This window comes from Macaca thibetana, chromosome 7 (assembly GCF_024542745.1).
Source record: "Macaca thibetana thibetana isolate TM-01 chromosome 7, ASM2454274v1, whole genome shotgun sequence".
NCBI lineage: Eukaryota > Metazoa > Chordata > Mammalia > Primates > Cercopithecidae > Macaca > Macaca thibetana.
Genome location: NC_065584.1, coordinates 44747034 through 44774601, shown reverse-complemented (window position 1 = coordinate 44774601; position 27568 = coordinate 44747034). Strand labels below are relative to the sequence as shown.

The following is a 27568-nucleotide window of genomic DNA, read 5'->3' as shown; positions in this document are numbered from 1 at the left end:
GTAGAAAGAGAAGTCAATAGGTAAACATAGAAATAATGCAATCTCTGAAATTAATAATTTATTGGATTGGTTTAACAGCAGATTGGACACTAAAGAAAGAAAGAACAATTTGAAAACACATCGATACAAGCTATTGCAAATTGAAGTAAAAGAGAAAAAGATTGAAGAGATGTTCTGTGGGACAATATCAAGCAATCTAAAATATATGTAGTTGAGTCAACAACAAAAAAAAAGAGAGGGCACACATGTTATCGGACAATATGATAGATAAAATTTTTCCAAATAGAATGAAAACTAGCAACTCAGTAAACCACAAGAGAGATAAACATAAACAAGCTACAGTAGGAATACATGTCTTGCTCTTTTGTTCCACATCAAAAAGTGTCCTATTTTCTGCAAATTGATCTATAGATTCAATACAATCACAATGAAAATGAAAACAGACTTTTTTGAGAAAACTGAAAAATTACAAAAGTTTGTGAAAATGCAAATTAAAGTAGTTAAAAATAAAATATGAAAAACCAGAACAAAGTTAGAGAAATGTACAACTATAGTAATTAAGATGATATGGAAATGGAGTAAGGACAGACAAATAGACCAATAAAACAAAATGAGTTCAGAAATAGGCCCTCACATACAATGTCAATGGCTTTTTTGCAAAGATGCCAAGACAACTGAATAGGTAAAGTCTTTTTCAACGAATTTTATTGAAACAACTGGATATCCATATGAGCAAAAATTGAAACATGACCCCTACCTCACACACAAAAATAATTTGAAGTGGGTCATAGATCTAAATATAAAAGGGAAAATTATAAGCCTTCTAGAAGAAAACATAGAAGGAAATCTTTGCAATCATGAGGAAGACAAAAATTTCTTATATAAGCCTCATACAGCAATCACCATAAAAGAAAATGTTGATAAATTAGGCATCATCAACGTTACTGTCAACTACTCATTCAAGGGCATTCTCAAGAAAATGAAGTGGAAACCTACAGCCTGGGAGAAAATATTTATGTTACAGATATCTGAGAAAGAACTCTAATCCAGAAAATACAAAATATTCCTACAAAAGAACAAACAACCCAAGTATCAAAATGAGCAAGTAACTTAAACAGACATTTCACACACCAAAAAGATAACAACAGCCAATGAGCACAAGAATAAGATGCTTACAATCAACAGGCATCAGGAAACACGAACTGAAAGCACTATCATATACTGCTGCTCAATTACTAGAGTAGTTTTAAAGACTAACAATACAACATTGTTGATGAGAATCAAGAACAACTGGTGCTCTTTATAAACTGCTAGCAACAATGCAAAACGGTATGATCACTTTGGAAAACAGTTTCTTGTAAAGTTAAATATGTATCTATGACCCAGAAATTTCACTTTAAGGTATTTATGCAAGTGAAATGAAAACATATGTTTACAAAAAGACTTGTAGGAAAATGTTCACATCAGGTTTATTCATAGTAGCCAAAAATTGGAAACAATGCAAATGTCTATTAAGAAGAGGATGGATTAGAAATTGTGCCATATTTACACAAGGAATACTACTCAGCTCTAAAATGGAACAAACTTCTGATACATGCAACAATATGACCTCAAAAACATTATAAAAGAAACAAGCCACTAAAGTAGGTATACTGTTTGATCTCATTAATATGAAGCTTAAATATAGGAAAAACTAACATTATATGATGCTAGGGACCAGAACAATGATTTCTAAAGGGAATGGTGGAGGAAGTGACAGAAAAGAGAAAAAGAACTTTCTGGCAAATGTAATTGTTCTCTATCTTGATAGAAGTATATGTTACACAGGTGTATACAATTGTCAAAATTCATTCAACTATACAGTTAAGATCTGTGCATTTTGCTGCATAAAAAATTTAAAAACACACAGAGGACAATGGATAATTCCATCTGACCAGAGAATCAGAAGTTTTAGGAAAACAATGATACTTGAGCTTAACCTTAGTTATGAGGATGGTAATACTACATTTCTGTGGTACCTAGGGCAGTTAGAGATCAAAATGAACTAATTTCTGCAAAAGTACTTCAGAAAGTATAAATTCCTCTATAAATAAATGATGTTTTCTTTTATTTATAGTATCAACTATAAATATTTTTAATATGACCATCAAATATTGTTTTCTTTCTCCCCTTAGCCCAAGCCAGTTTACCCTCTCTAATCCATAAGCTGTCCACTTCATGACTAGATAACTGTGGCAGGCCATACAGTTACATGGTATCCCTGCCTTGACTCATCCCAATGTTCAGTCTGGTGTTTAGGCGAATGCTAAATTGTCTCCCTGAAACCCTTCCTATATCCTATCATTCTTCATCCAGATCAACAATCCCAACTGTTTATATAATCAAATCTCAAATCCTTTCCAAGGCTAACAAAGCCCTCTGAAATTCAGCCTCACCTTCCCTACCTGTACAAACATGTTTCCCATTATTCCTGAAGTCTGTACTACCGCAGTTAGGTCAGTCTCTTCATTATGTTCTGAAAATCTGCTCATTCATGCTGCCCATTATTCAATTGAAATACTTTTCCAACATCTCTTTGCCCATCAAAACATTTCAGAATCATCTCAACTCTATGTTTTCTATGCCACGTTCACTGAATACCACTCAGTCTACATCTCCTCTGGCAGCCACCATATCTGTCTCCAACCATTCACAGGACAAACTTTCCATACAAGTTGTCTATTCTCACTGGCTCCATCTCCTCAGCTCCTGTTCACTGAACTCACTCCTATTTAGCTTCTTCCCTCACCACTCCACCAAGACAGCCAAGTCACCAATAACCTCTCCCTATCGCCAAGCCCACAGGACACTTTTCACTCATTTCATAACAATTCAGAAGCGTTGGTAACCATTCCCCTCTTAAAAGTCTCTCAGATGGGCGGATCACGAGGTCAGGAGATCGAGACCTTCCTGGCTAACACAGTGAAACCCCGTCTCTACTAAAAATAATACAAAAAACTAGCCGGGCGAGGTGGCGGGCGCCTGTAGTCCCAGCTACTCTGGAGGCTGAGGCAGGAGAATGGCGTAAACCCGGGAGGCGGAGCTTGCAGTGAGCCCAGAACCGCCACTGCACTCCAGCCTGGGCGACGGAGCGAGACTCCGTCTCAAAAAAAAAAAAAAAAAAAAAAAGTCTCTCAATGCTTGGTTTTCACAGAACAACATTCACTTCTTTCTCTGAACATCCCTCTATTTTTTTTTGCAGGCTCACAATTCTTTACCAATAAGTATACATTAGTGCCTAAGTCCTCTCCTTTCTTTACTTTTATACACTTACCTATGTCCATAGATTCAGTAACTCATGATTGAATATCTCCAAACCAAACCTCTTCTATAAACTCTCGATCTTGACATCCAAACTTGACCTCTCTTCTTAGTTATCTTAAATGTGCTTCAGTATAACATGATCATGACTTTTTGCTCCTTCAAATTAGGTGCTTTCCCACTGTTTTCTGTCTTAGAGAATAGGTCCACCATCCATACAACCTTATCAGCCAGTAATCTGGGAGCCATCAATCACCATTTATCCCATTACCCTCATATCTAATTCATTACCAATCGCATTACTTTTATTTCCTAAAGCTCTTTCAAATCTCTCTAGTTCTCTTCATCTCCATGATCATCACCCAACTCTAACCTTCTATCATCTCTCCCCTAGACTACTCAGGTAACTGTCTAACTGATTTACTCAGAACCTCTGTGGGATTCCTTCAGTGGATTTTTTTATACTGAAGCCAAACAAGATTTTTTTTAAATTAAAATTGTATTGTGTTTCCTCCCTCCTTTAACATCCTTCTTTTGGCTCTCAGAACACCCAAATCCTTTCCATGGCCCACAATGACTTCAAAGTCTGCCTAACCTTAGTTCTCATCACTCTGACCCTTGCCTACAATACTCGCCTACAATAGCCTCATTGACTTTTCTTATATTCTTATAAAAGCCAAGTTCTCTCCCACCATAAGGACTTTTTACTTGCCATCGTCTCTGCCTAAATACCATTCCTTTTCCCTCCTCACCTTGTTGTCATCTACATTTATTTAGATCCTAATTCAATTGACATGACCTCAGGGAATCTTTCCCTGACCTCTGATGAGGTCATATCCGTGTTATATAATTTTTTGACATGATGCACCTCTCCCTCACAGCCATTATCACAATGGCAGTTTTATATCCATTTGTATCTTGACTTAATTAATGTATATCTGGCAGGGCGCGGTGACTCACATCTGTAATCCCAGCACTTTGGGAGCCTGAGGCAGGTGGATCATGAGGTCAGGAGATTGAGATCAGTCTGGCCAACATGGTGACACCCCATCTCTACTAAAAATACAGAATTAGTTGGGCATAACGGCGCACTCCTGTAGTCCCAGCTACCCAGGAGGCTGAGGCAGGAGAATAGCTGGAACACGGGAGGTGGAGGTTATACAATGAGCCAAGATCATGCCACTGCACTCCAGCCTGGGCAACAGAGCAAAACTACGTCTCAAAATTAAAAAAAAAAAATTAATGTATATCTGCCTGTTGGATTATAAGCTCTATAGGGATAGAGCCCATGTAGGTTTTTGCTCACATTTGATCTCTCATTGCCTAGCACAGTGCCTGACACATAGTAAATGCTAATTTAATGGTTGATTATATGAATAAGCAAATGAACTAATACATTTTTGCAGGGTTCTCTTTTTATACAATTGATATCATAAAATTTATTAAGTAATGCCTTTCTAAATATTCCATATATGCTAATCTTGTCTTTTCATATGAATCACATATTCCTCAGGATTATAAATTATATGCCTACTCTGCATACAGGAGTTTCAATATAATCATCCCAACAGAAAATCAATAATGAGACATTGGACTTGAACTACACTTTAAACCAAATGGACCTGACAGATACATATATAAACATTCCACCCAAAGAAAATAAAATACATATTCTTCTAAAGTACAGAAAGTTGAAGTTCTCAACACAGAATGTTCTGCAGGATAGATCAACTCTTAGGCCACAAAGTAGGTCTTAACAAATTTAAGAAAATTAAAATCATATAAAGTATCTTTTCTGACCATAATGTTATAATGCTACAAATTAATAATATGAAGAATTTTAGAAAATTTACAAATATGTGAAAATTGAACAATATACTCCTAAGGAACCAATGGATCAAGGAAGAAATTTGAAAGGGAACTTTAAAAATATCTTGAGACAGGCCAGGCACAGTGGCTCATGCCTGTAATCCCAACACTTTGGGGGGCTGAGGCAGGCAGATCACGAGGTCAGGAGTTCAAGACGAGCCTATCCAATATGGTAAAATCCTGTCTCTACTAAAAATACAAAAATTAGCTGGGCGTGGTGGTGTGCACCTGTAATCCCAGCTACTCAGGAGGCTGTGGCAGGAGAATCACTTGAACTCGGGAGGTAGATGTTGCAGTGAACCGAGATCATGCCACCGCACTCCAGCCTAGGCAACAGAGTGAGACTCCATCTCAAAAAAAAAAAAAAAAAAAAAAAAAAAAAAAAAAAAAAATATATATATATATATATATATATATATATATCTTGAGACAAATGAAAACGGAACCACAACATACCAAAACTTAAGGGATGCAAGAAAAACAGTTTTAAGAGGGAAGTTTATAGCAACAAGGGCCTACGTGAGAAAAGAAGACACCAAATAATCAAACTAATGTTATATTTCAGTGAACTAGAAAAAGAACAAACTAAGCCCAAAGTTAGTGGAAGGAAGGAAATAATAAAGATTTGAGCAGAAACAAATGAAATAGAGACTAGAAAAGCAATTTTAAAAGGTCAGTGAAACTACAAGTTGGTTTTTTGAAAAGATAAACAAAATTGACAAACCTTTAGCTATACTACGAAAAGAGAGAGAAGACTAAAAAATCAGAAATCAAAGAGGAGACATTACAACTGATACCACAGAAATACAAAGAATCATAAGATACTATTATGAACAATTAAAATCCAACAAACTGGCTAATCTTGAAGAAATAAACAATTTCCTAGACACATAGAGCCTACCAAGACTAAATCATGAAGAAAAAGAAAATCTGAATAGAAAAATAACAAGGAGATTAATCACTAACAAAAATTCTCCCATCAAAGAAAAGCCCAGAACCTTATACTGTCACTGCTTACTAATTCAATATTTCTCAAACTCTTCCAAAAAATTAAAAAGGAGAGAAAACTTTCAAATTCATTTTAGGAGGCCAGCATTACCCTGATACCAGACAAGGACACTACAAAAAGAGAAAATTATCCGCCAATATCCCTGAAGAACATAGATGCAAAAATCCTCGATAAAATATTTTCAAACCAAATTCAACAACACATAGAAGGATAATTCACCATGATCAAGTGGTATTTATTCCTGAGATGCAAGGATTGTTCAATATATGCAAATCAATAAATATGATAGACCACATTAACAGAATGAAGGACAAAAACCATAATATCAATTCAATAGATTCAGAAAAGGCATTTGAAAAATTCCACATTGTTTCATGATTAAAAGCTATCAACACATTAGGTACAGAAGGTACGTACCTCAACATAATAAAGGCCATAATAAGCTCTAACATCATATTCAATGGTACAAAGTTGAAAGTTTTTCCTCTAAAATCAGGAACAAGACAAGGATCCCATTCTTACCACTTCTACTCAATTTCTAGCTGAAGTCCTAGCCAGAGCAACTAGAAAGAGAAGGAAATAAAGCCTTCCAAATAGGAAATAAAGAGGTTAAATTGTCTCTATTTGCAGACAATATGATCTTATATGTAGAAAAAAACAAAGACTCAACGAAAAAACTGTTAGAACTAATAAACAAGTTCAGTAAAGTTGTAGGATATGAAATCAACACATGAAAAGCATTTCTGTAACAACAAACTATCCGAAAAAGCAGTCAAGAAAACAATACCATTTACAAGAGTAACCAAAAAATAAAATAAAATAAACAGTACTTAGGAATAATTTAACCAAGAAGGTGAAAGATCTATACGCTGGAAACTGTAAAACATTGATAAAAGAAACTGAAGACACAAATAAATGGAAATATATCCTGTGTTCATGGACTGGAAGAATTAATATTGTTAAAAAGTTCATACAACCCAAAGCAATCCACAGATTCAATGTAATTCCAATCAAAACCCCAAAGACATGTTTCACAGAAGTAGAAAAAAAAATCCTAAAGTTTATCTGGAATCACAAAAGACCCCAATAGCCAAAGCAATTTTGAACAAAAAGAACAAAGCCAGCGAGTCATCATACTACCAGATATCAAAATATACTACAAAGCTATAGTATAAAAGCAGCACAGTACTGGCATAAAAATAGACACATAGACAAAACATAATAGAGAGCCCGAAATAAAACCACTCATTTATAATCCATTGATTTTCAGCAAAGATACCAAAAACAATGAGGAAAGGGCAATCTCTTCAATAAAGGATGTTGGTAAAACTGGATATCCCACATCAGAAGAATAAAATTAGACACTCATCTCACACCATATATTCAAATTAACTCAAAATGGATTGAAGACTTCAACATCAAACCTGAAACTATAAAACTGCTAGAAGAAAACATAGAAGGAAAGCTGCAGGACATTGGTCTGGGCAAAGATTTTTTGGATATGACTTCAATAGCACAGGTAACTATAGTGAAATTAACAAATGAAATTACATCAAACTAAAAAGCTGTACAGCAAAGGAAACAATCAACAGAGTGAAGAGACAACCTATAGAGTAATAAAATATATCTACAAACCAAACACATAAGGGGTTAATATGCAAAATATATAAGAAACTCAAACAACTTGATAGTAAGAAAACAAATAACCAGATTAAAATATGGGCAAAGGACATGAATAGACATTCCTCGAAAGACAATATGCAAAGAGCTAACAGTTACATGAAAGAAAGCTTAACATCACTAATCATCAGGGAAATGCAAATTAAAACCACAATAAGATGTTACCTTATACCTCCTGAAAGGCTATTATCAAAAAGACAAAAGATAACAACTGACCAAGATGCCAAGAAACAGGAACTCTTATACACTGTTGGTGGGAATATAAGTTAGTACAACCATTATAGAAAACAGAATGGAGGTTCCTCAAAAAATTAAAAATAGAACCACCAGATGATCCAGCAATTCCACAACTGGGTATATAGCCAAAGGAAATTAAATCGGTATGTCAAAGGGCTATCTGCATGCTCATGTTTATTGCTCCACTATTTACAGTAGCCAAGATATGGAATCAACCGAAGTACCAATCAACAGATGATTTAATAAAGAAAATGTGGTATATATGCCTAATGGAATATTATACAGCCTTTGTAAAGAGAAAAGTATTGTCATTTGTGACAACATGGATGAACCCGGAGGACATTATTTTAAGCGAAATAAGTCAGACATAGAAAGACAAACACCATATGATCTTACTTACATGTGCAATGTAAAAGTCAAACTCATAGAAACAGAGAAAAATGGTGGCTACCAAAGGCTGAAGGGTGGGAACACTGGGGAGATGTTGGTCAAAGGTCACAAAATTTCAGTTGGACAGAAAGAATAAGTTTGAGTGATCTACTATATATCAGGTTAACTACAGTTGATAGCAATATATTGCATATTTGAAAATCTCTAAGGGAGACTTTAAGTGTTCTCACTGCAAAAAAAAAAAAAAAAGTAACAAGTGAGGTAATGAATATATGAAATAGCTTGACTTAGCCATTCCACAATGTAGACATATATCAAAGCATTATGTTTCCTAGACTATGTTTTTAAAAACTTCAAGTTGGTTTGAAAAAAAAAAACTCTTGAGTTGTTAGGTCTTTAGGTATACCTGGCAAATACTTGAATTGTCTATATTCTATATTATTGATTAAAATGTAGATATTTTGAAAAATCGTACTGAAGAGAAGGGCAGTCTTGTTGTATACTATAAACATATTCAATTTTTACTTGTCGATTTTTTAAAACAATTTAAGAAAAGCATTGCAATATACTTATTATTTATTGGTTGAATGAATTGCTAGTATTCTAGGAAAAAGGATCCCACAGGCTTAAAAAAGAAAGACTGTAAACATTAAAGGGTCTGCTGATCTAACAAATAGTGTTTTTAAAACTTTTTTTTATTAAAGCTCATAGTAAGAAATAATTTTTTTTTTTGTTTTTTTTTTTTTTTTTTTTTGTTTTGAGACGGAGTCTCACCCTATCGCCCAGGCTAGAGCACAGTGAAGCGATCTTGGCCCACTGCAAGCTCCCCCTCCCGGATTCACGCCATTCTCCTGCCTCAGCCTCCCGAGTATGGGACTACAGGCGCCTGCCACCACGCCCAGCTAATATTTTTGTATTTTTTTAGTGGAGATGGGGTTTCATCGTGTTAGCCAGGATGGTCTCGATCTCCTGACCTCATAATCCACCCACCTCGATCTCCCAAAATGCTGGGATTACAGGCGTGAACCACTGCGTGTGGCCAGAAATAATTTTTACATAATGACTCAAGTGTATATACATATGTGCAGACATGTACATACAAAATACACAATTGAAAAAATGTCTCAGACTACATTTACTCACTACATGAGATGCACTCTACAATTTCTAACCTATTTCAATTTTGGGTGCATTAATCAAGACCTGTTAAATCAATTCCATAACCCAATGAAGGGGTGTACCTTACAATTTTAAAAACATGATTTAAACAGCCCTGCAAAGGCTTTACAAACCTCTCTCTCTCTTATAAACAGACTAGTTTTCAAGACATGTGTTAGGATTTGGATCATTCTAACTATTTCATATTAACTCTGCCATTAAAAAATTACCCTGCCCCCATGATACCATTTTCAATAGCTCTGCAATGGGAACATTCAGACTCCAGCTCAGCAGCGTCCAGCTATCACTACCCATTTGTTAATATATTATTCCACTTACACTTGAGTAACTCTGTGTAGTAACAGAATTAATAACAAAAGCAACCATTAGTGTAGCCCCTACTCTATGCTAGGTATTGGGCCTGATGTTGTACATGTTATCCCTAATCAGGAAAACTTTATTTCCTCTTTTACTGATCACTCATCAGGCAATAAGTCACAGACTCACAAAGCCTAGATTCCCAAGGTCAGAAGTTGCAGCTAGAACACATGTTCCTTAAATTCTAATTCTTGGCTGAAATAATTGCAAATTTAAACTCTTCCTAAGTAGTCTAGGAAATTACGTCTCTTTTTTTGCTTTAGATGGAAAAGTAGGAAGACTAGGAATGAAGGAAAAGTCCTAAAGCAACTCACTGCAGGGAGAACTAACTCTTCCTGTTAGACTGGAAGCAGAATTGTTTAGGGGAAAAACACCAAAGTCAGAATCAAAAGTAGATAATTAAGACTTTGCTTTTCTCTTCAATCCCATTTTTCAAAATATCTACATTTTAACCAATAATATAGAATATGGACAATTCAAGTATTTGCTAGATATACCCTAAAGTATTTGCTCACATAGTCAATCAGACCTAACAACTAAGAGTGTTTTTCAAACCAACTTAAAATTTTTAAAAAGGTAGTCTAGGAAATATGCTCTCCATTCATCTTTATGCTTGAAGTTTAAGTCCAGTAACTGAAACCATCAAAGAGTTAAGTAATTGGACTGTGCTCACCAGACTTTACCTCGAGGCTTTAACAATTGCATTTTAACTATATGCACTCTGAGTTTATGGAGGACAACCATGAAAACTGCTTTTACCATTTCTGAATGTTTCATAAAACCATAGTTGAGTAAAGTAGATGTGGTGCTGAGTCTACTTTATATGAGATGTTATCAAGTGGTAAACATTTATAACAATCAATATACCATAAGGAGCCCTGACCCAAATATTCTCCCAGAACTTGGATCCCTTCTCCGTACCATCAAGTAAATTTCTGTGAAAAAGCTGGAGAGTTTTAATTAGGCTACTGGGTGCCTGATATACAAACTGGTGACAGTAATGCCCACCATTCTGGGTAGTTATGGAAACTAAACGAAGTAAGCAGTCTTTATAAACTATTAAAGCAAAAAGCATTTATAAGCTATTATGATCAGGTGCAAGATTATGTTACTGAGTTGCATATGCAGAAGAATCTTGGTGTGTGTGTGGCGGGGGATATATGTATGCATGTAAGTGAAGAACCTAGAAAAAATAAACTGATAAATGTTGACCCTGCAAACCGAAACCTATAAAATTATATTTATCACTGAGAACTAAACTACAGAATAAAATACTTGAGAAAAAGGAGAAATAAGAGAGGGAGACAGATTTTTTAATCAAGGCTAAATTAGATAGAAATTGCTGAATATTAACTATCCAGAGGCTTCTTTTTGAAATTTCTCTATTTGTTCACTGAAACACTCTCTATGTATACGAAATATTCAAATAACTGTTGCATTTCCCTGTAGTCATGAAAATTCTTATTTCAACAAATGAAAAATATATTATTAATAAATATTAAGAACAGAATAGCAAATTAATTATAATTGTTCCCAGGAAAATTTTAATTTCCTTTAGCTTTAAAACATGTTGGCGAAAAGAAATCTGATTACAGAGGAGTAACTTCTTTGCAAAGCAAATGAGTTACAAATCTAGAAAGTGAGAGGGTCTAGAAGTTTTGGAAACATGATGCCTTTAAAGAAATTGCCCAGAATCTCGGTGACCATCACCCATTCTTATCAACCAATCTTGACAGGGAAACCAGTTCTGGTTTGTCCTCACAGCTCTTAAAGAACCTTGAGCCATGAATTCTGGAAAATGGAACTTCCCTTGAGATCCAGATTGTTTCCGTCCTTAAAGATGTTTACAAACATTTCAACTCCAAAGGGATCAAACACACAATATGGTCCTGTATGAGTTGCCTAAGAATCAGGGCATTATCCTCACCAGGAGGCAAGGATTTCAGAAGCTGTAATTTCACACGTCAGCAGATTCTGGAATGCATCTACAAGGGGCTAAGACTTGAAAACAACTTGAATACAGACTTGAAAACAACTCATGATATTCATTCAAGACTATGCAGTATCCTATCAGAGGTGAACCTAAAATAAAACAAGCACTTTTTCTTCAAGGGTTAGAAAGTTAAAAACGAATCAAAGACCCTTAATTCCAAACGGCTCCCTAGGGATTATTACCAGTCTTGACTGCACAGTTGAGTGGAGTGAAAGTTGAGGGAGATTGGAGGGGGCCACCTAGGAGTTATTTATCCCAGTCCCCACACCCCAAAGATTCTGTTTTAATTGGTCTTGAGTGGAACCCAGGCATCAATATTTATTGTTAAATCTTTCAGGTTTCTTGCAATGTGCAGCCAGGGTGGAGAAGCACTAATCTAGTGCAATAATTCCTAAATGCTGGCAGCTGCAATAGAATCTCGTCACGAATGTCAAAAATAGAGATTGCTAAATTCTAATGCAGATGCTCTGAATTGACTCCCTCACAGGTGAATACAAAAATGCAGGCATAGAGGTAAGTCTCATATGCTCAGCCAAGTCTGGCACACTTTGATCCAGTGCCTTGCTACTCAAAGTATGGACCAGCATCACCTGGGAGTTTATTGGCAATGTAGAACCTAGGACCCACCCCAGACCTTCTGAGTCAGACCTGCATTTTAACAAGATCCTCAGGTGACCCCAGAATGCACCCATCTTCTGCTTTTCCTTTCTTTTATGGATGGGAAAAAAGACCAGGAAAGTTAAAGGACTCGTACAATATAGGAAAAGAGGATCTAGTAGGGGAAAAAGACAGAACCAGGTCTCCCTGTCTAAGACTTTCTATTCTATCAGATTATATTTCTGAACTGCTGTCTAAGCTTTTGTTTCATTTTGTTTTAATACAAGGAGGCACTTCCTCTTTATAGAGCAATTTATTCGGAAAATAGGAAAACAACTACACTTAGGTTAATACTACTACATATTAATTCCTAAAGGAGATCATATACAAATCATGGGATCAACAATCCTGGCTGATAAAAAATTCTGGACAAAGGAAGGTTATATTCAGTCAATAAAGGCAATATAAGAGCATGTGGGATGTTTCCTCCCTTTCTATAGCAATTCCAGGAGAAAAAAATATGTTTTCCTCTGAGCTGCTCCAATATGATTAGATTGGTTTCTGTTTGTTTTTATGAAAATCATATCCTTCTCAGATCCAGAAATCTCACGTACGTTAACAATGGTAGTGTGGAGGGGAAGGAAATGGGAGAAATCAAAGGATACAAGCTGGGAGTTACGTAAGATAAATAAGTCTAGGGATCGAATGCAAAACATGAGGACTACAGTTACTAACATTGTACTTAATAATATTATATTGTATGCTGAAACTTGGCTAAGAGAGATTTTAGCTCTTACCACACACAGACAAAAGTGTAAATATGGAAGATGATGAATAGGTTAATTTGCTGGACTGTATAATCATTTCACTATTTACATGTATATAAAAAATGTTATAGGCCTTAAATATATACAGTTTTTAAGACATGTAGAAAAAAAGGGTGCAACACCTTTTTAGGGGGTTAAGCCTCTGGCTCCCTCTCCTTTTTACCTTTTTTATGCAAATTACCCCCAGAGAGAAGTATTTCAGAAAACTAGCAGTTTTTAAGTATTTTAAGAAATGATAATAAAACACACAAACACATTTTAGAGTACTGAGGAAGAAAGAAAATGGAGTGGAGTCGAGAAGGAAAAGGACTTCACACACACACAAAAAAAAAACTTTCACTAATTTATAGATTTGCCAAGATCCAGAGCGGTGTGTGAAGACAGTCAGCTGCATTTTCCCTCTGTTTTCTTGTAGTTCTGACTTTGGAGAAGCACACCATCCGGAAACCATGGCTCTCGCTCTCCAAGCCCTCAAACCCTGGGACACAGAGCTCCTCCAACAGAAGCGAAGTACAGGCAAGACTAGAAACCCAGATGAGGGCTATTTCAAGCTGCCCTTCCGGATCACTGGGGCTTCAGTGAGGAAGAATCAGTGCAGGCAGTCGCAGCTCCAGTTATCACCCCACCCTTCACAGTGCTCCCATTCAAAGAACACACATTCCAAAAATCGATGCCTAAGAAGGAAAATCTGAAGCAAAAGTGACCCAATAAAACCCATGTAGCAATCACTAACTTTTTCTAAAAGGAGTTGGTTGCAGAGGCCTTTTCAACAATGCTTACTGTCAAATATTTATTATAAAGTTAGGTTTGGTTTGGGGTTTGGGTTTTATTCAAAAGTTTACTTAGTTTCTTATCCAAGTCAGTTTCTTATCAAAATCTGAAAATACATGTTTCTAATCCACAAGAATGACCAGACTGTCCAAGCTAATTACCTGGTTCCTTTCTGAACTCTGCAAGTAGAATGCAGAAATCACATCTGTACACACTTATATTGAGCTAAGCTGTCTTTGGCTGCATTCTTCTTTTCTTCGAGGGAATGAAAAGGGAGCTAGATGACAGCGATGATGCAGATGGTCTTTAGAGTTTCATTCCAAGCATGGCCTTCTTCCAGTTTTTCCCATCTCAAGGATATCTTCCCTACCTCCATCTGCACGCAGATGCTTGGGCCAAAACCTTGGGAGTCATCCTTCACACCTCATCCATGTCGTCCAATCCATTACTAGATCCTAATAATTCTACCAACAAAACATATCTGATGCATCCATTTCTCTCCATCTCCATTACTACCATGCCAGGCCACACCACCATCATATCTTGTCTGGACTATTGCACAGAGACCAGACCTAACTGGTCTCCCATCTTGCTCCTCCTCCCCTCAACTCTTACAGAAGTAGCTTTTGGGACCATGAGGTTTTTCCACTGCACTAGAAATAAAACACAAAATCTTTCCCCTGAATAGTCAGGCCCCTAACTGTCACTCACCCTTATCTCCTCTCTTTCTTCTGGTTTCACCCAAGGCAATCCAGCTGCGCTAGTCCGTAAGCTTCACAAACTTAACCATTTATTTTCTTTTTCTCCATGCTTTCTCTTTGCCTGAAATATTCTTCTTCCCACTTATCCTCTTGTTACATCTCACTTTAGGTATCAATTTAACACTACTTCTTTAGAAAGTCCTCCCAATTGGAATTAGATCCTGTTGCACATGATCATCACACCCTTCCCTTTTCATCCAAAATGCTTATGACAATTTGTAATTATATATTTGACGTGGGCTTGGTGAATGCCTGCCTCCCCTACCAGACTCTGAGTTCCATGAGGTCAAGGACCATGTCTATTTGTTCATTGCTGTACACCCACAAATGTTTTATGACTATATCAAATAAAAATTTCTGATTCCTATTTAAAGTCATATAGTCAGTCAATAAATAGTTATAAAGCAATGCTTAGACATTGTCAAGAATGTAGATAAGGACCATGGCAGGTATGTTTTTTTTTTTCAAGGAATAGGCAATAAGTTAAAAAAAAAAAAAAAAAAAAAAAAAAAAAGGTGGGGGGCGGGTGTTACTAAGCAGAAAGCAGATATTTCCGCACTTTGAATGGCATCTGGAAACTTGTAAATTTAAATCATATGGTCTGTATTTTTTTATTTGTTTGTTGCTTTGAGACGGAGTCTTGCTCTGTCACCAGGCTGGAGTACAGTGGTGTGATCTTGGCTCATTGCAATCTCTGCCTCCTGGGTTCAAGTGATTCCCCTGCCTCAGCCTCCCGAGTAGCTGGGACTACAGGCGCACACCACCACACCTGGCTAATTTTTTGTATTTTAGTAGAGACGGGTTTTCACTATGTTGGCCAGGATAGTCTCAATCTCCTGACCTTGTGATCTGCCCGCCTCAGCCTTCCAAAGTACTGGGATTACAGGCATGAGCCACCGCACCCAGCCTGTATTATTTTTTAAATGTGTCTTCTGGATGAATGATATCTATAGATCTATTTAAGTTTCATAGAACAGTAACAGGGGAAAAATCTGAAGCATATATAGCAATTGTATTTGGGTTAAACAAAAGATTGGTACAGATGGCTAAACAAAAACATAATTTATGTGTCATGCCCACATCCACAATGTTGATTTGTGGTATGTGCACTGCCCATTTCTATGTCAATGGCAGAATCTAAGGCTGGTGTCCTTCATGTCCTTACAAAATACACCTGTATCCTACTGTATCCTGCAACAATCCTCTAGCAATATAGCAAATGTGCAGACATACTTTGTACCTTCCACAATGACACTAATTATTACCCAATAATATTGGCAACATTAAGCAGACCATCACTGTAGGAGTTTAAATATGCAAAAATGTCTGTTAATTTATTCAAACTTGTTCAGCTGTCATCAAAGATAAAAATATGCTTCCACTTTCTATCTCCTTCACGATCAAAGGTACATTTTTAAGTTTCTGTGTTTCTTTGATGGCATTAACTTCATTTTTTCATCCAGCCAAAGTGGTTCAAAATGCATGAGATACTTTAACATATATTTCTGAAATTCCAGTGGTAGGAATAATAGCAACTTTGTTATTAAAAAAGATTTCTCCACAAAATGTTTAACAATTCAACATTTCTACTTTTAATAGCTGGTGTTTTGTTCATGAAAAAATGACTTTCTAAAATGTAAACTGGTCAGAATCATTAGAAGCAAAATATAATTGCAATAATGGCCTATTTGATGCATAGCTTCATAATACAACAGAAAACTTTCACCCTGATATAATGATAACATTTTACTAAATTTTATTGCAATGAAGTTTCTTAAAATACCTGAAGCCATAAGACTTATGCTAGTTACATAATCTTGGGGAATAAAAGCTAAACCAGTCAAGATATATTTATAAGAGGAACAAAAGTATATATTTAATGTTTAAGCATCATTTTAAATACTACAAATAAAGATTTTTGCAAATGGACGGCATCTTTTCTGAGGAGATTACATATTTTCTTTGAAGTTACGTTTTAATGGCAATTAAACACTAATGGCAAGATAAATGATGAAAAACCTCAGTTAAAAAGCTGGTCCAACTTGCACACGTGATAGAAAAACAGAGGAGGCTTTTCTGAATGCATTCACAATCCAATTAATTTTCTAAAGCTTTCTCTTATATGTTTTTAATTTCTACTCTCTATGCAATGGAGCTAATTGTTCAAGAAAAAGATACAGAGCTACAAATTCAATTCATCTCTCTCCTTTGGCCAGATTTCACCAGGCTGGTTATAAGAAGAGGCTGATGTTTCTGCTTTATTTCTCAGTTTGTCCAAGAATTACCAGGTATTGAAGTAAACAGAACTGATACCTCTTTTGCTCTGGGCAGTCGGTTTTTGTTTGGGGCAGGGATGCACAGGGGTGGGTTGTTTGCTTGGTTTTGGTATTCTCTCCAAAGTAAGCCCTTAGTAAACTGAACTCAAAAGCTTTTAAGCTCAGATCCACCAGTTTCTGCCGGGAAATTCTCGACTACTTAATTTCTTGCTTTCTTCAGGTTAAAAAAAAAAGAAATCTCCCCTACCTTACCTTGTCTAAAGAAAACATTAAAAAGTGAATAGGTAGTAAGTCCTCACTGAGATGAGGCAGTGGAAGATCCACTACATCTGTGGCTTCACCACATCTTCTCAGCAACCCTGAAAGGTGGGTGTCCTAATTCTGGAGCACCTCAGTGTGTCACCAGGAGTAAGGGCTAGACAGGAGACTGTGTTGTCAAGAACTCAACACCTTTGCTCTTTCCATCCTAGCACTGTGCCTGAGAGCACAGTGGAGAGCACTGCTCTGTGAGCCTTGGAAATGCCCTCATAGAGTTCCAGGAAGATTACCAGTTACCTTGATAATGGTTGCTCTAGTAGAGACAGAAGTTGCTTTAGGAATGAGCAAGGAGAATATATCACGCATTTCATTCCTCCCTCTTGGAGAACTCTTGTTTCTGAGCTCAGTTAATGAGGCAGCTCTTTCCTTCTGACCTGTAATTCTTTCTTTGGTCCATCACAGTTAGAGACACTGGCTGCATATGATGTCAGTTATGGACATGCTTCATGCCTTAAGATGAGTCAGTGTAGTAAATGGGCATGAATTAACTTACTCTGCACCAGCACTTACAGGAGACACAAAAGAAAGCTAAGGAGTGATAATCTAGTTGGAAAGTAAGACTAATGTTATACTGAATGGAAAGTCAAAGATGACCCTAACACTTCTAGAGTAAAAAACAAAAATACTAAAGACACTTTGAATAGAAATGGGGAGATACAAAAAAAAAAAAAAAAAAGTCAGTCTGGGGCCAAAAGCAAATAAATTCTATTCTACCCACACTGAGTTTTAGATGACTTTTGAGTAGTACAAGAAGAGAAATCCGGTATACCTTTGGAAACACAGACCTGGGGCACAGAGAAGATAAAGTTTAAATTATGGCAGAAGACAAACTTGCCCTGAAAAGTAGGATGGAGATGCAAGAAAGAAAGTTGAAGGGAGAACTTGTGTGACTACTCAACTCATTCTTTAGGAAGGAAAAGGGGAGTAGGGAGGAGGAGAGGAACAAAAAGGGAAGCCAGTAGAAAGGGCAGCAGGGCGTGTAAGCTCATGACAGCTATAAGATGAATGGTGGAGAGGATAGGGGAGTATAGTTTCAAACCCTGCAAAGTAAAAAAAAATATGGACCAAGAAAAGGTCTTAAGATTTACAAGAATGTTCACTTGTAATTTTCTAGGAATTTTCAGCATTATGGAGTAGACAGAAATTAGTTGAAAAGAGGTGCAGAAGGAAATGGTGACTAAGAATTAAAAACATCAACTATAGATAGTGCATTCAAATATTTAAACAACTAAATGATAATAATAACTAATGGCATGATAGAATGCTTACTATGTGCCAGGCACCGTTCTCCGTACTTACATGTATTGCCTAACTTAACCTTCACTCTAACTCCATAAACTAGGTACTATTATTACTTGTATTTTATAGATAAGAAAACTAGGTACAGGGAAGTTAAGTCACCAAGCTAGTAAGTATCAGAGCCAGGACTCTAATGCAGGCCTCTAGAACCCAATAAATATGCTCCTGCCCTCCACAGAAAAACAGGAGAAACATTGTTTTTATCATTGTGTTCATTATGAATCCCTAGTGCTAGATCCCTGCCTAGCACATAGTAGGTACTCAATAAAATTTTGTTGCATTAATGGATAATTAACTAGCAAGGGCATGAGAGCCAAGCAAAAGGATCAGCATTGTATTTCAGAGCCTTTATTCTGAGACTCTTTAACCCCCACTGAGGAACTCCTCTATTTTTTCAATGCTGTAAATATATAAAAATAAACTCATTGTTCTATAATTTGCCCCCAAATTTAAAAAATAAAAATAAATGCCAGCAGATCAAAAAGGGTTTACAGAAAAGATCAGGACAAAGGTTAACTTTTCCCCTCAATCTAAGTGAGTTGTTCAATTTTCAGTTAAATACGGCAACCTGAGGCTGATCCTGCAGTCTCTAAAAATCTAAAACTCATTTTCCTCTTCTGCTGGATACTGCACAGGGCTGTAAGCTGCTCCCCAAGGCAAAACTCACTCAGAAGGTACTCAAGCAGGTAAGGATTGATTCCCAGGGATAAAACTCACCATCAATAACTCCTAACTGCAAAGTTGTTAAAATAATTTAGTTAGAATCTACAAATTTTTAAGCAGTTCTTTCTGGTATAAAATAGTCCAGCTTTCAAGCTCTTGACGATTAAAACAAAAATGGTAGACAATATTTCAGTCGTACCTCAATTTAGAATAGGAAATGAACATGGGATCCGTTTTATATTCCTTTCTCATCCTCTCAGAAGTGCCATCTGATTTGCTCTGTGCAGTGTGGTTTCTGTTTTCAGATATATGCATTGATTAACTAAATAGTTTAAACTATGTAATTACTTATTAAAGCTCACTTAATAGATTTAATCAGCATTGGCTTGGGGAAAGAATTAATTACGGTCTTTGTTACTTTAGGAGACAAAAATCAAAAAAGCATTTATTCAACGAATACTTACTGCTATGTGCTCTGCACAGTAGAGGACATAAACGTCTTTTTAAGAGATGACCCATATCCTCAAGGAGCTTAGTTCATATATCAAAATTTTCATGACTTCCCAATTATATGTCCTTACATCTACAAACTGTTATGATTTTGTACATAAGCTTAGATCTCAAATTGTGTATCTTTTGAAGTCCACATGACTTTGTACTTAATAGTTATATTTCTGTAATGGGACCAGACCCAAAGAGAGAGATAAATCTATTGTTGGTAAAATTTCAAATAGCTTTCTAACCACACTTTCTTTCTAAATTACTGTGCTCATTAATTTTTCTCTTTTTCCCTTTGGCAACTTAATATATCACAAAACTACTATCTAGAATGTATATAAATAAGTCTCTTTACTAGGTAATAGTATCCACATATAACCAAATACTAAAATGATGTCTAAAATACACACTGATTTATGTGACAATAGTTATTACTGCCTCCATTTGATCAAATATATTTCAAGATTCAGCCCTTCTAATATATTAGCTACTATATTATATAAAATAGGAATATTTAAATGATTCTTTTTAATTATCTTTAAATGATGAAAAGGACTCATGTCATGTATTATTAAGCTAGACTATTTAGTGAAAAATGCTGAGGATTTCTTTTTAATTCTGAGGATTTTTAATTCTATTGGTAAAGGAACTTGTTTCATAAATGTCCATTGTCTAGAATACATCAACACTACTTTCTTTGACCTCAATTTCCACAACAATAATTGCCGCTGGTTTTGGGTTGTGATGTTATTCATGTTTATCTGATTCACAACCCATCTCTTTTATTTATAAAAGTATTTTAAGGCACATTTCAATTTTTCCCATTAAAACCAATTTTGTATGGAACATTTCAAAGTATGTCTCGATATATGGTTTCTAACCCTACTAAAAAGAAAAAAGAATTGCCTTAAACCAAAATTCAGATTTACTAAGAGGAAACAAAATCTCTTAAAACAGTCTATCCCCAATCCTGTCTTTTGAAGTTTAATAATTTGAAGAACTTTGAAAATATTATTTAATAATTTTAAATAATTTAGCTTTGTATTTAATTTTTAAAATTTAGGTAAAAATAAAATACTAAGATTACATAACATCCTGAGGAAGTAACTATAAATCTGTAAACTATCTTTTGATAAAATTAAAGCACTGTTATGAACTGATTCTATTTCACCGATTCAATATAAATTATATAAAGATGTCTCATAGAGAAAAATTCTGTTGAAGTGGGAAATATGTAATCTTCTCAGTATGAAGCATTATATACAGGTCATTTTTCTGTAAGACTTTATATTTCATATACTATATATATGAAATGCTGAAATTGTGTATTACAATAAAATTTTATCTGCTAAAGAAAATCCTCTATTAGTCTGCAATGTATTTAAATCCATTTCTTTACAGAAACAATTTTTATCAATATCACATTTGTGTAGTTATAAAATATTGATCACTATCAACTAAAATAAATTCTAATAATTAATATAATAAATACCTTTTTTCATTTAACTTTCCTGCATGTCTTTTATTTTAGATATTTTCTTCCAAGAGCACCAACTAACTACATTGACTCCCTCCCAGTCAAATTTTGGGGGGGACGAGCAAGGTGGGTGAAGAGGGAGGAGGGAACAGAAAAAGAGAAAAATATTAACTACTTGGTTCACCTGTGACAGAACCCAGAGTGACCTCTTGTGGTAAATACTAACTACAGTACTTTGGTGAACAGTACAACCTTTTCCTAGGCTACACTCTGGAGAATGCAGAAGCATTGTTCCTCCAAGCTAAGAAACTCGGCTGTGACTCACAAGGAAAGAAAGAGATGAACACTGACTAAACTAAAGGGCTTTTTTAGGAAATCTACTCAGTCGCTATCAATTAAAATAATCATAACTACTCCCTTCTATTAAAAATAATGTTTATATGGTCTTTTAGTAAGTCAGTTACAAAGTGCCTAGGTAGATGGATTTCTTACACATCCTACTTCTGGAATCAAGCAAAAGATAGACAAAGAGGGTAATTTCTAGTGAAGATAACAATATCTTAGAATAAGCATCCCTCTATCAGCAATGTGCTGCATTTATTATATAACAGAGTGCAGGAATCTAATGCAAGGGACAATCTTGTGGCTTATGTATAAATATAATTTAGGAAGCGGTCAGTATAATTTCAACCTCTTTGATATTTTAAATGTTAAAGTGGTACATTATAAGACCTGAGTAAACCAATGCTTCAAAAACACTGTGTGGTTTTATCAATATTTCCTGAACAGTGTCTTAGATATTAAAGAAAACCTTTCAAGAAAAAGTGTCAATAACTTCATAACAACCACCAAAATAAAGCCCATTTGTGTTCCATCATTTCTTTTAAATTGGCTAATTGTAAAAGTTATTATTCCTTTTTTGTTTTGTTTATAGATCACTAGTTCTGCTTCCTCTCTTATAGGTTTCTTTTAAGAACTCAGTTTGTACAAATGTCAATTACAGCATGAAAATAATTTTGGACTTTTCTACAAGTAAGAGATAGCTGAGTAAAGAAAGTGCTTGTGCAACCTAGCTATCTCAAGCAGAATGCAAAATTGAGGATAGTGAGCTTCTTCTCCTGAAAGGTAAGTGGTTCATAAAATACTGCCTTCTGTGTTTTCTTCTTTCCTGAACCCCTTTTCTTCCCCAAAAAGAAAAACACTTCTAGTTTTCCACAAAACTAAAATAAACTTCCAATTTGTCATAATGCTTAAAATATTAAATAATTAATTTCTAGTTAAAAGGTATTAATTTGTAGTTATAATTTTTCAAAATAGCAATCTAGTTCACTGTCACTCAAAGTAATCATTTCTGCCTTTGCTAAGGAATTGAAGACAACATATGAGTAAAACGTGCTGCCCAAAGACAAAATCAGGTTGAAGGTCTTTAAAGTATTTTTGTCTTTCGAATCTAAATTTTAACCTAAAAGTCCTAAAAACAGTTACTTTCTTCCAGATACTAAACCTCTACCCACAAGTTTACTGCTCCCTAGAGCCCAATTTAGATTAACAGTTTGCATAAATAATTGAAATTTAAATAAAGGAAGGTATCCTAATAATATTCTAGACACAAATCTGGTCTGTAAGCCCTTGGGGCAGGGTCCTTCTGGGAGACTTTGCTCAGCGGTAATGAACTCACCACATAGTTCTCTAAACCTTCCCTTACTAATGGCTTATTTCGATTGTACTAGCCAAAAATGTGTCTAAACAGTCCTATGACATTTATACTTTAACCTTTACAACTTCTTAGAGTAATAATGCTCTCTATATTTACTAGAATCACATGCTAAGAATTATTATAATTCCTTTTGTCTAGAAATGATCTTTTATCTTAAAACTAAAAAGAAGAATTCCTTGCTTCTTTTGATATTTGGCTGTAAAGTGTGTGTGTATCCATCCTACTCAATGGCCCTCATTATTTTATTTTATAGACTTTGAATCACCAGTAACAACTTGCAATGCTGGCTTATAACAGACTGAGTCAACTAAATAAGAAAAATAAAAATCCAATCTCAAGAGGCATGAAATAATAACATAGGTTACAGTTGCTACTCTGGAGTACGGAATACAGCGCTGTTATTCTGGGAAACTGCATCTAAGGAGTTTGGAACTTTATTAAGAAATCGTCAGGTATAAAAGTAATATTCAAATATGCCACACTTCTTTTTTGTTTCATATCATCAAAAAGTGTTCTGGTAAATTTGTAACTGGCTGAGATTTCAGTTCATTGGTGATATCCATGGACTAATAAATGTCTGACATTTTCTCTTTGTGTCCATTTCCCTTTCATGTCCCATAATCTCTCTCTCTCCCCCACCCCACCCCTTTCTCTCTGCTGTGTGTTTTGTTTTGTTTTGTTTTCTACATCTCTTATTTTGCTCCTTGTGTGCAAGAGAGAGAAAAAAAGAGTTAGATTGCTTCCTCTGTGTCTGTAGGGTGGTAGACATACTTTACAGACAAATCCCAAAATAGGAGAAGTAGGAAATTCCTCTTTTCAGTTTTCTGGGTGGATGCCTGACCGGCTGAGTGTTTATCCATGTGGCTGTGTATTATCTGGGCGTCTCTCTATCTGTATTTCTATGTTTGGCTGACTCTCACTATAAGATCTGACTTTTCATGAGAAGAAAATGATGTTGTATCAGAAAGAGCTTTTCTTGGGGTTCAGTAAAAAAGACAAGGCCAGCCTCTGTTTCTTCAATTGTTAAATAGATTGGGAGTGCTGGGTTCTATTCTTTCTCTTCCTACTAAAGCTCTGCCAACAGTTCACTTTCAATGTTGTTAAGTTAGTGAATAATGAAAGCTTCAAAGATCCATTTGTGAGAATCCTGAAGGGAATTTTCTATTTGTCTCAATTAGACAAGTTCTCAGGATAAATTTTTCTATTTCTCTGCCAAATCATATAGAAATTACAACAACTGTGGGATATTCCCCCCGTGAATGTGTAGACCAATTTAATACCATAATTCTCAATTTCTGACGTTCTTCCTATAAAAGAGGTCCTGAGACTTTTCAGCATTTATCACACACACCTGCATATATACTCACTACAAATATCTAACACACTTCAAACAGTTCAGGGTCTTTGCGTAGTGGTATTCGAAGTTAGCCATAGACAATTAGAGGTGGCATTTAAGTGCCAAAACAGATAAACTTTCATTTGCACTCGGTATTATCCAGGAAAGAAACATTTAACCAATGAAATGATTATGAACATGAAGTGTAAAAAAGATAAAATATTTATTAATTTGAGTGGTAGATATAAAATGGAGGCAACAGAAACAGACATTTCTAAGCCACCTATGGTAAATCTTTCATAGTATATCTACAATTTTTTAAAATTCAAAAACTATCTCATAGTTTCATAGTCTGTATAAGAAGCTTCAACCAAAGTTGCTCTATTAGTAAAGTTTAGTCAAGGGATTCTCACGTTCTTTCTCTTTATAAAGCAAAGCAATCATAAGCCTGCAGATTTTATTTTTTAAGGCCTTCTCTGAAAAGTCCTCTCATACACCAAACTGCGTGGAGTTGAAATAACCCAAGAGGATGAGAAAGCTGAAATAAGACTTATATACTTAACTAATTCCAATAACCCACACATTTCCCCCAAACTGTTTGAAGAGTAATATCCCCTTGTATTATAGGCTTAGTACAATATTAATACAAGAAGGTAATGTATAAGTATAAAAATTGCCTACCATTATGAATTTATATAACTAAAAAATATTAGAGGTATTTAAAAGAATACTAGGCCAGACCCTATTAGCTATATTTTCCAACCCAAATACAACACTACTGCTTTAGACTTGTATTGTTTTAGGCATTGGCCAAAATGAAGAAATAAAGTTTAAAACCTCAAATTAAAAACAAATAACAAGTCAGATATTTGGGGGAAATACTTTGAGACACTTAAATACAGTTAGTTTCAAAATCAGAGGAAATATTTGCAAGCCTAGTCTTAAAAGAGTTTCTAATCTAAGAATTGGTATAATCTAATCTACCATTTAGAGAAAGCATCATTCATTTAATTATTTGTTATCATTTCAGTGTGCCTCTGTCTTTCCGTGTGCCTCCAACCAGGCAGGGAGCCTCTTAAGAAGAGGGGATGTGTATTAATTCCTTTTTTTTAATTCCAAGAAACCACAGAGTGTCTATGGTATAATGCACCCAAATACATATTGTTTCAGTGAATGAATAAACAAGGCACTATGGAACTGCATAGAGTATTTCCATTGCTTTGTTCCAAGCTCTACTGTACTCCATATACAGAAGTGTCTTTCTCATTATTCTCCAAGCAAGAGATCTCAAAATAACAGCCTCTGAAGGAAAAACTTTAAAAGATACTCAACATATCTTACTTATGAAGTTTAAAATTATACAAAATAATTAAAAACAAGTAGAAAATGCAGATTTCAGTAAGATGCAAAGTTTATAAGGTCTTAAAATGTGGAAATATATAACCATTCCCATCCAGAATATCTTGTAGGAAATGAATGTATAAATGGATGGTATTTTAAAGACACATTAAGGCAAGAAAACATTAACATCAGTAGCAAGGTAGGATGGCATCTTTTTGATTTTTTTTTCTAGTTGCATTAAAAGCACAATAGTTACTGCTTCACTTCTACGTTTCTCATGTTTAAGTTGAACGAAATATATAGACCAATGTACAGTGAAAAACATAGCAAGAAGAAACTTTAAACACCAATTTGTCCACAGTAATTGCCTTCCCATTTTTCAAGCACTGAACTCTTTTTTAGGTTCAACCTCAACTACTCTCCCCAGCACAAAGCACATTTCCCCATGCCCATGAGGCCAAAAGCCTTTCCAGAGATTTAAATTTTGTTAAGTAGCCACTTTCGCAGCCATTCCCAACTTGAGGGAAACCTTTCCACTGAGATTAACTCAGAATTTGGTCAGTCCCTGCTGCTCACTTTGGGGGGAAATGTGGGAGAAGGAAGAACAAGAAAGATAAAAGCAAAACTCAACTCTATGCTCCAGATGTACCTACACCCTATCCAACCCCTTTCTTTCCTCCAGTTCTGGGCTCTGGACAGGTGGGAGGGGGTGAGTCTGTCTGGTAGGAAGGGGATGCAACTAACTTTCCTCCACCATCTCATTGCCACCCCACCCCACCCCAAATCCAGCCCAACTGGTAACTGACACCACCAGGTAAGGCTGCTTGCATCCCCCTCCCCCCTTGGAAGAGGGATGGGATGGAGAGGATGGGGGGCGCGTGTGGGCGGGATGGAGGTAGGGGTGTTCCGAACTACAACTCTCCTTACCACTGGAGCGCCTGACGATGTTCTCCAAAAATGTGTTCTGCGGTGCCACCAGCCCTCTCTTGCCCCCCGGCATCCTGGGTCTGGAGAGCAGCGGCCAGGATCCGCGGCGGGGGAGGGGGGGATGCAGGAAGAGAAGGTGGAGGAAGAGGAGGAAAAGGTGGAAGAGAAGATTGAGCCGAAAGAAGAGGGGGCGCGGCGGCGGCGACGGGGTCCCCTGACTGTATCTCCAGCCCGACCCGGATGAGCAGCTCTGGGGAGGAGGACAAGGCAGTTCATGGTAGTAGCGCTCCCCCGGCCGCCGCTGCCCAGACTGTGGCGGTGCCGCACACGGGGCTCTGGAACTGCAGGCTCCGCGGGGCACAGTGCGCCTGCGCCGCCCCCGCTGTCGCTGTCCCGCCGGTGCTGATGCTGAGGCTGCTGCTGAGGCTGCTACCGCGGCGGCGGGCGCCTAGGCGGGGGCTCCGCATCTCTCCCCCTGCTGGGGAGCGCCAGAGCGAACTCAAGCCCACACTCTCCCAATCCCCCTCAGCTCAGGCCCAGAGCCCTTCCCCGCGCCTTCGTCTCCCGGTCTCCTCGCCCACCCCTCTCGCGCGGCGAGCAACCGGCTGCCCAGCGCAGCCCAACTTCTGCTGGGCTGTGCGCCTGGTGGTTGCTCCTCTCCCCGGAGATCCAGGCAAGCGATCGCTGTCCAATCGGGCCGGTGGAATGGGAGAAGCGGGTGCCAGACAGAGCAGTGGCCAGTCGGA

The 27568-nt window shown here is 36.5% G+C and overlaps 1 protein-coding gene across 1 annotated transcript in view; it reads right to left on the bottom strand.

Moving 5' to 3' along the window:
* The window catches only part of KCNH5 (potassium voltage-gated channel subfamily H member 5), a 344305-nt gene extending 317138 nt beyond the window's left edge, over positions 1-27167 (bottom strand). Inside the window, exon 1 of the mRNA XM_050795870.1 lies at positions 26823-27167. Within this exon, the coding sequence (XP_050651827.1) occupies positions 26823-26895 (73 nt within the window). The 5' untranslated portion in view covers positions 26896-27167. The remainder of the gene's footprint in view (positions 1-26822) is intronic.
* Between the last annotated feature and the right edge of the window lie 401 nt (positions 27168-27568).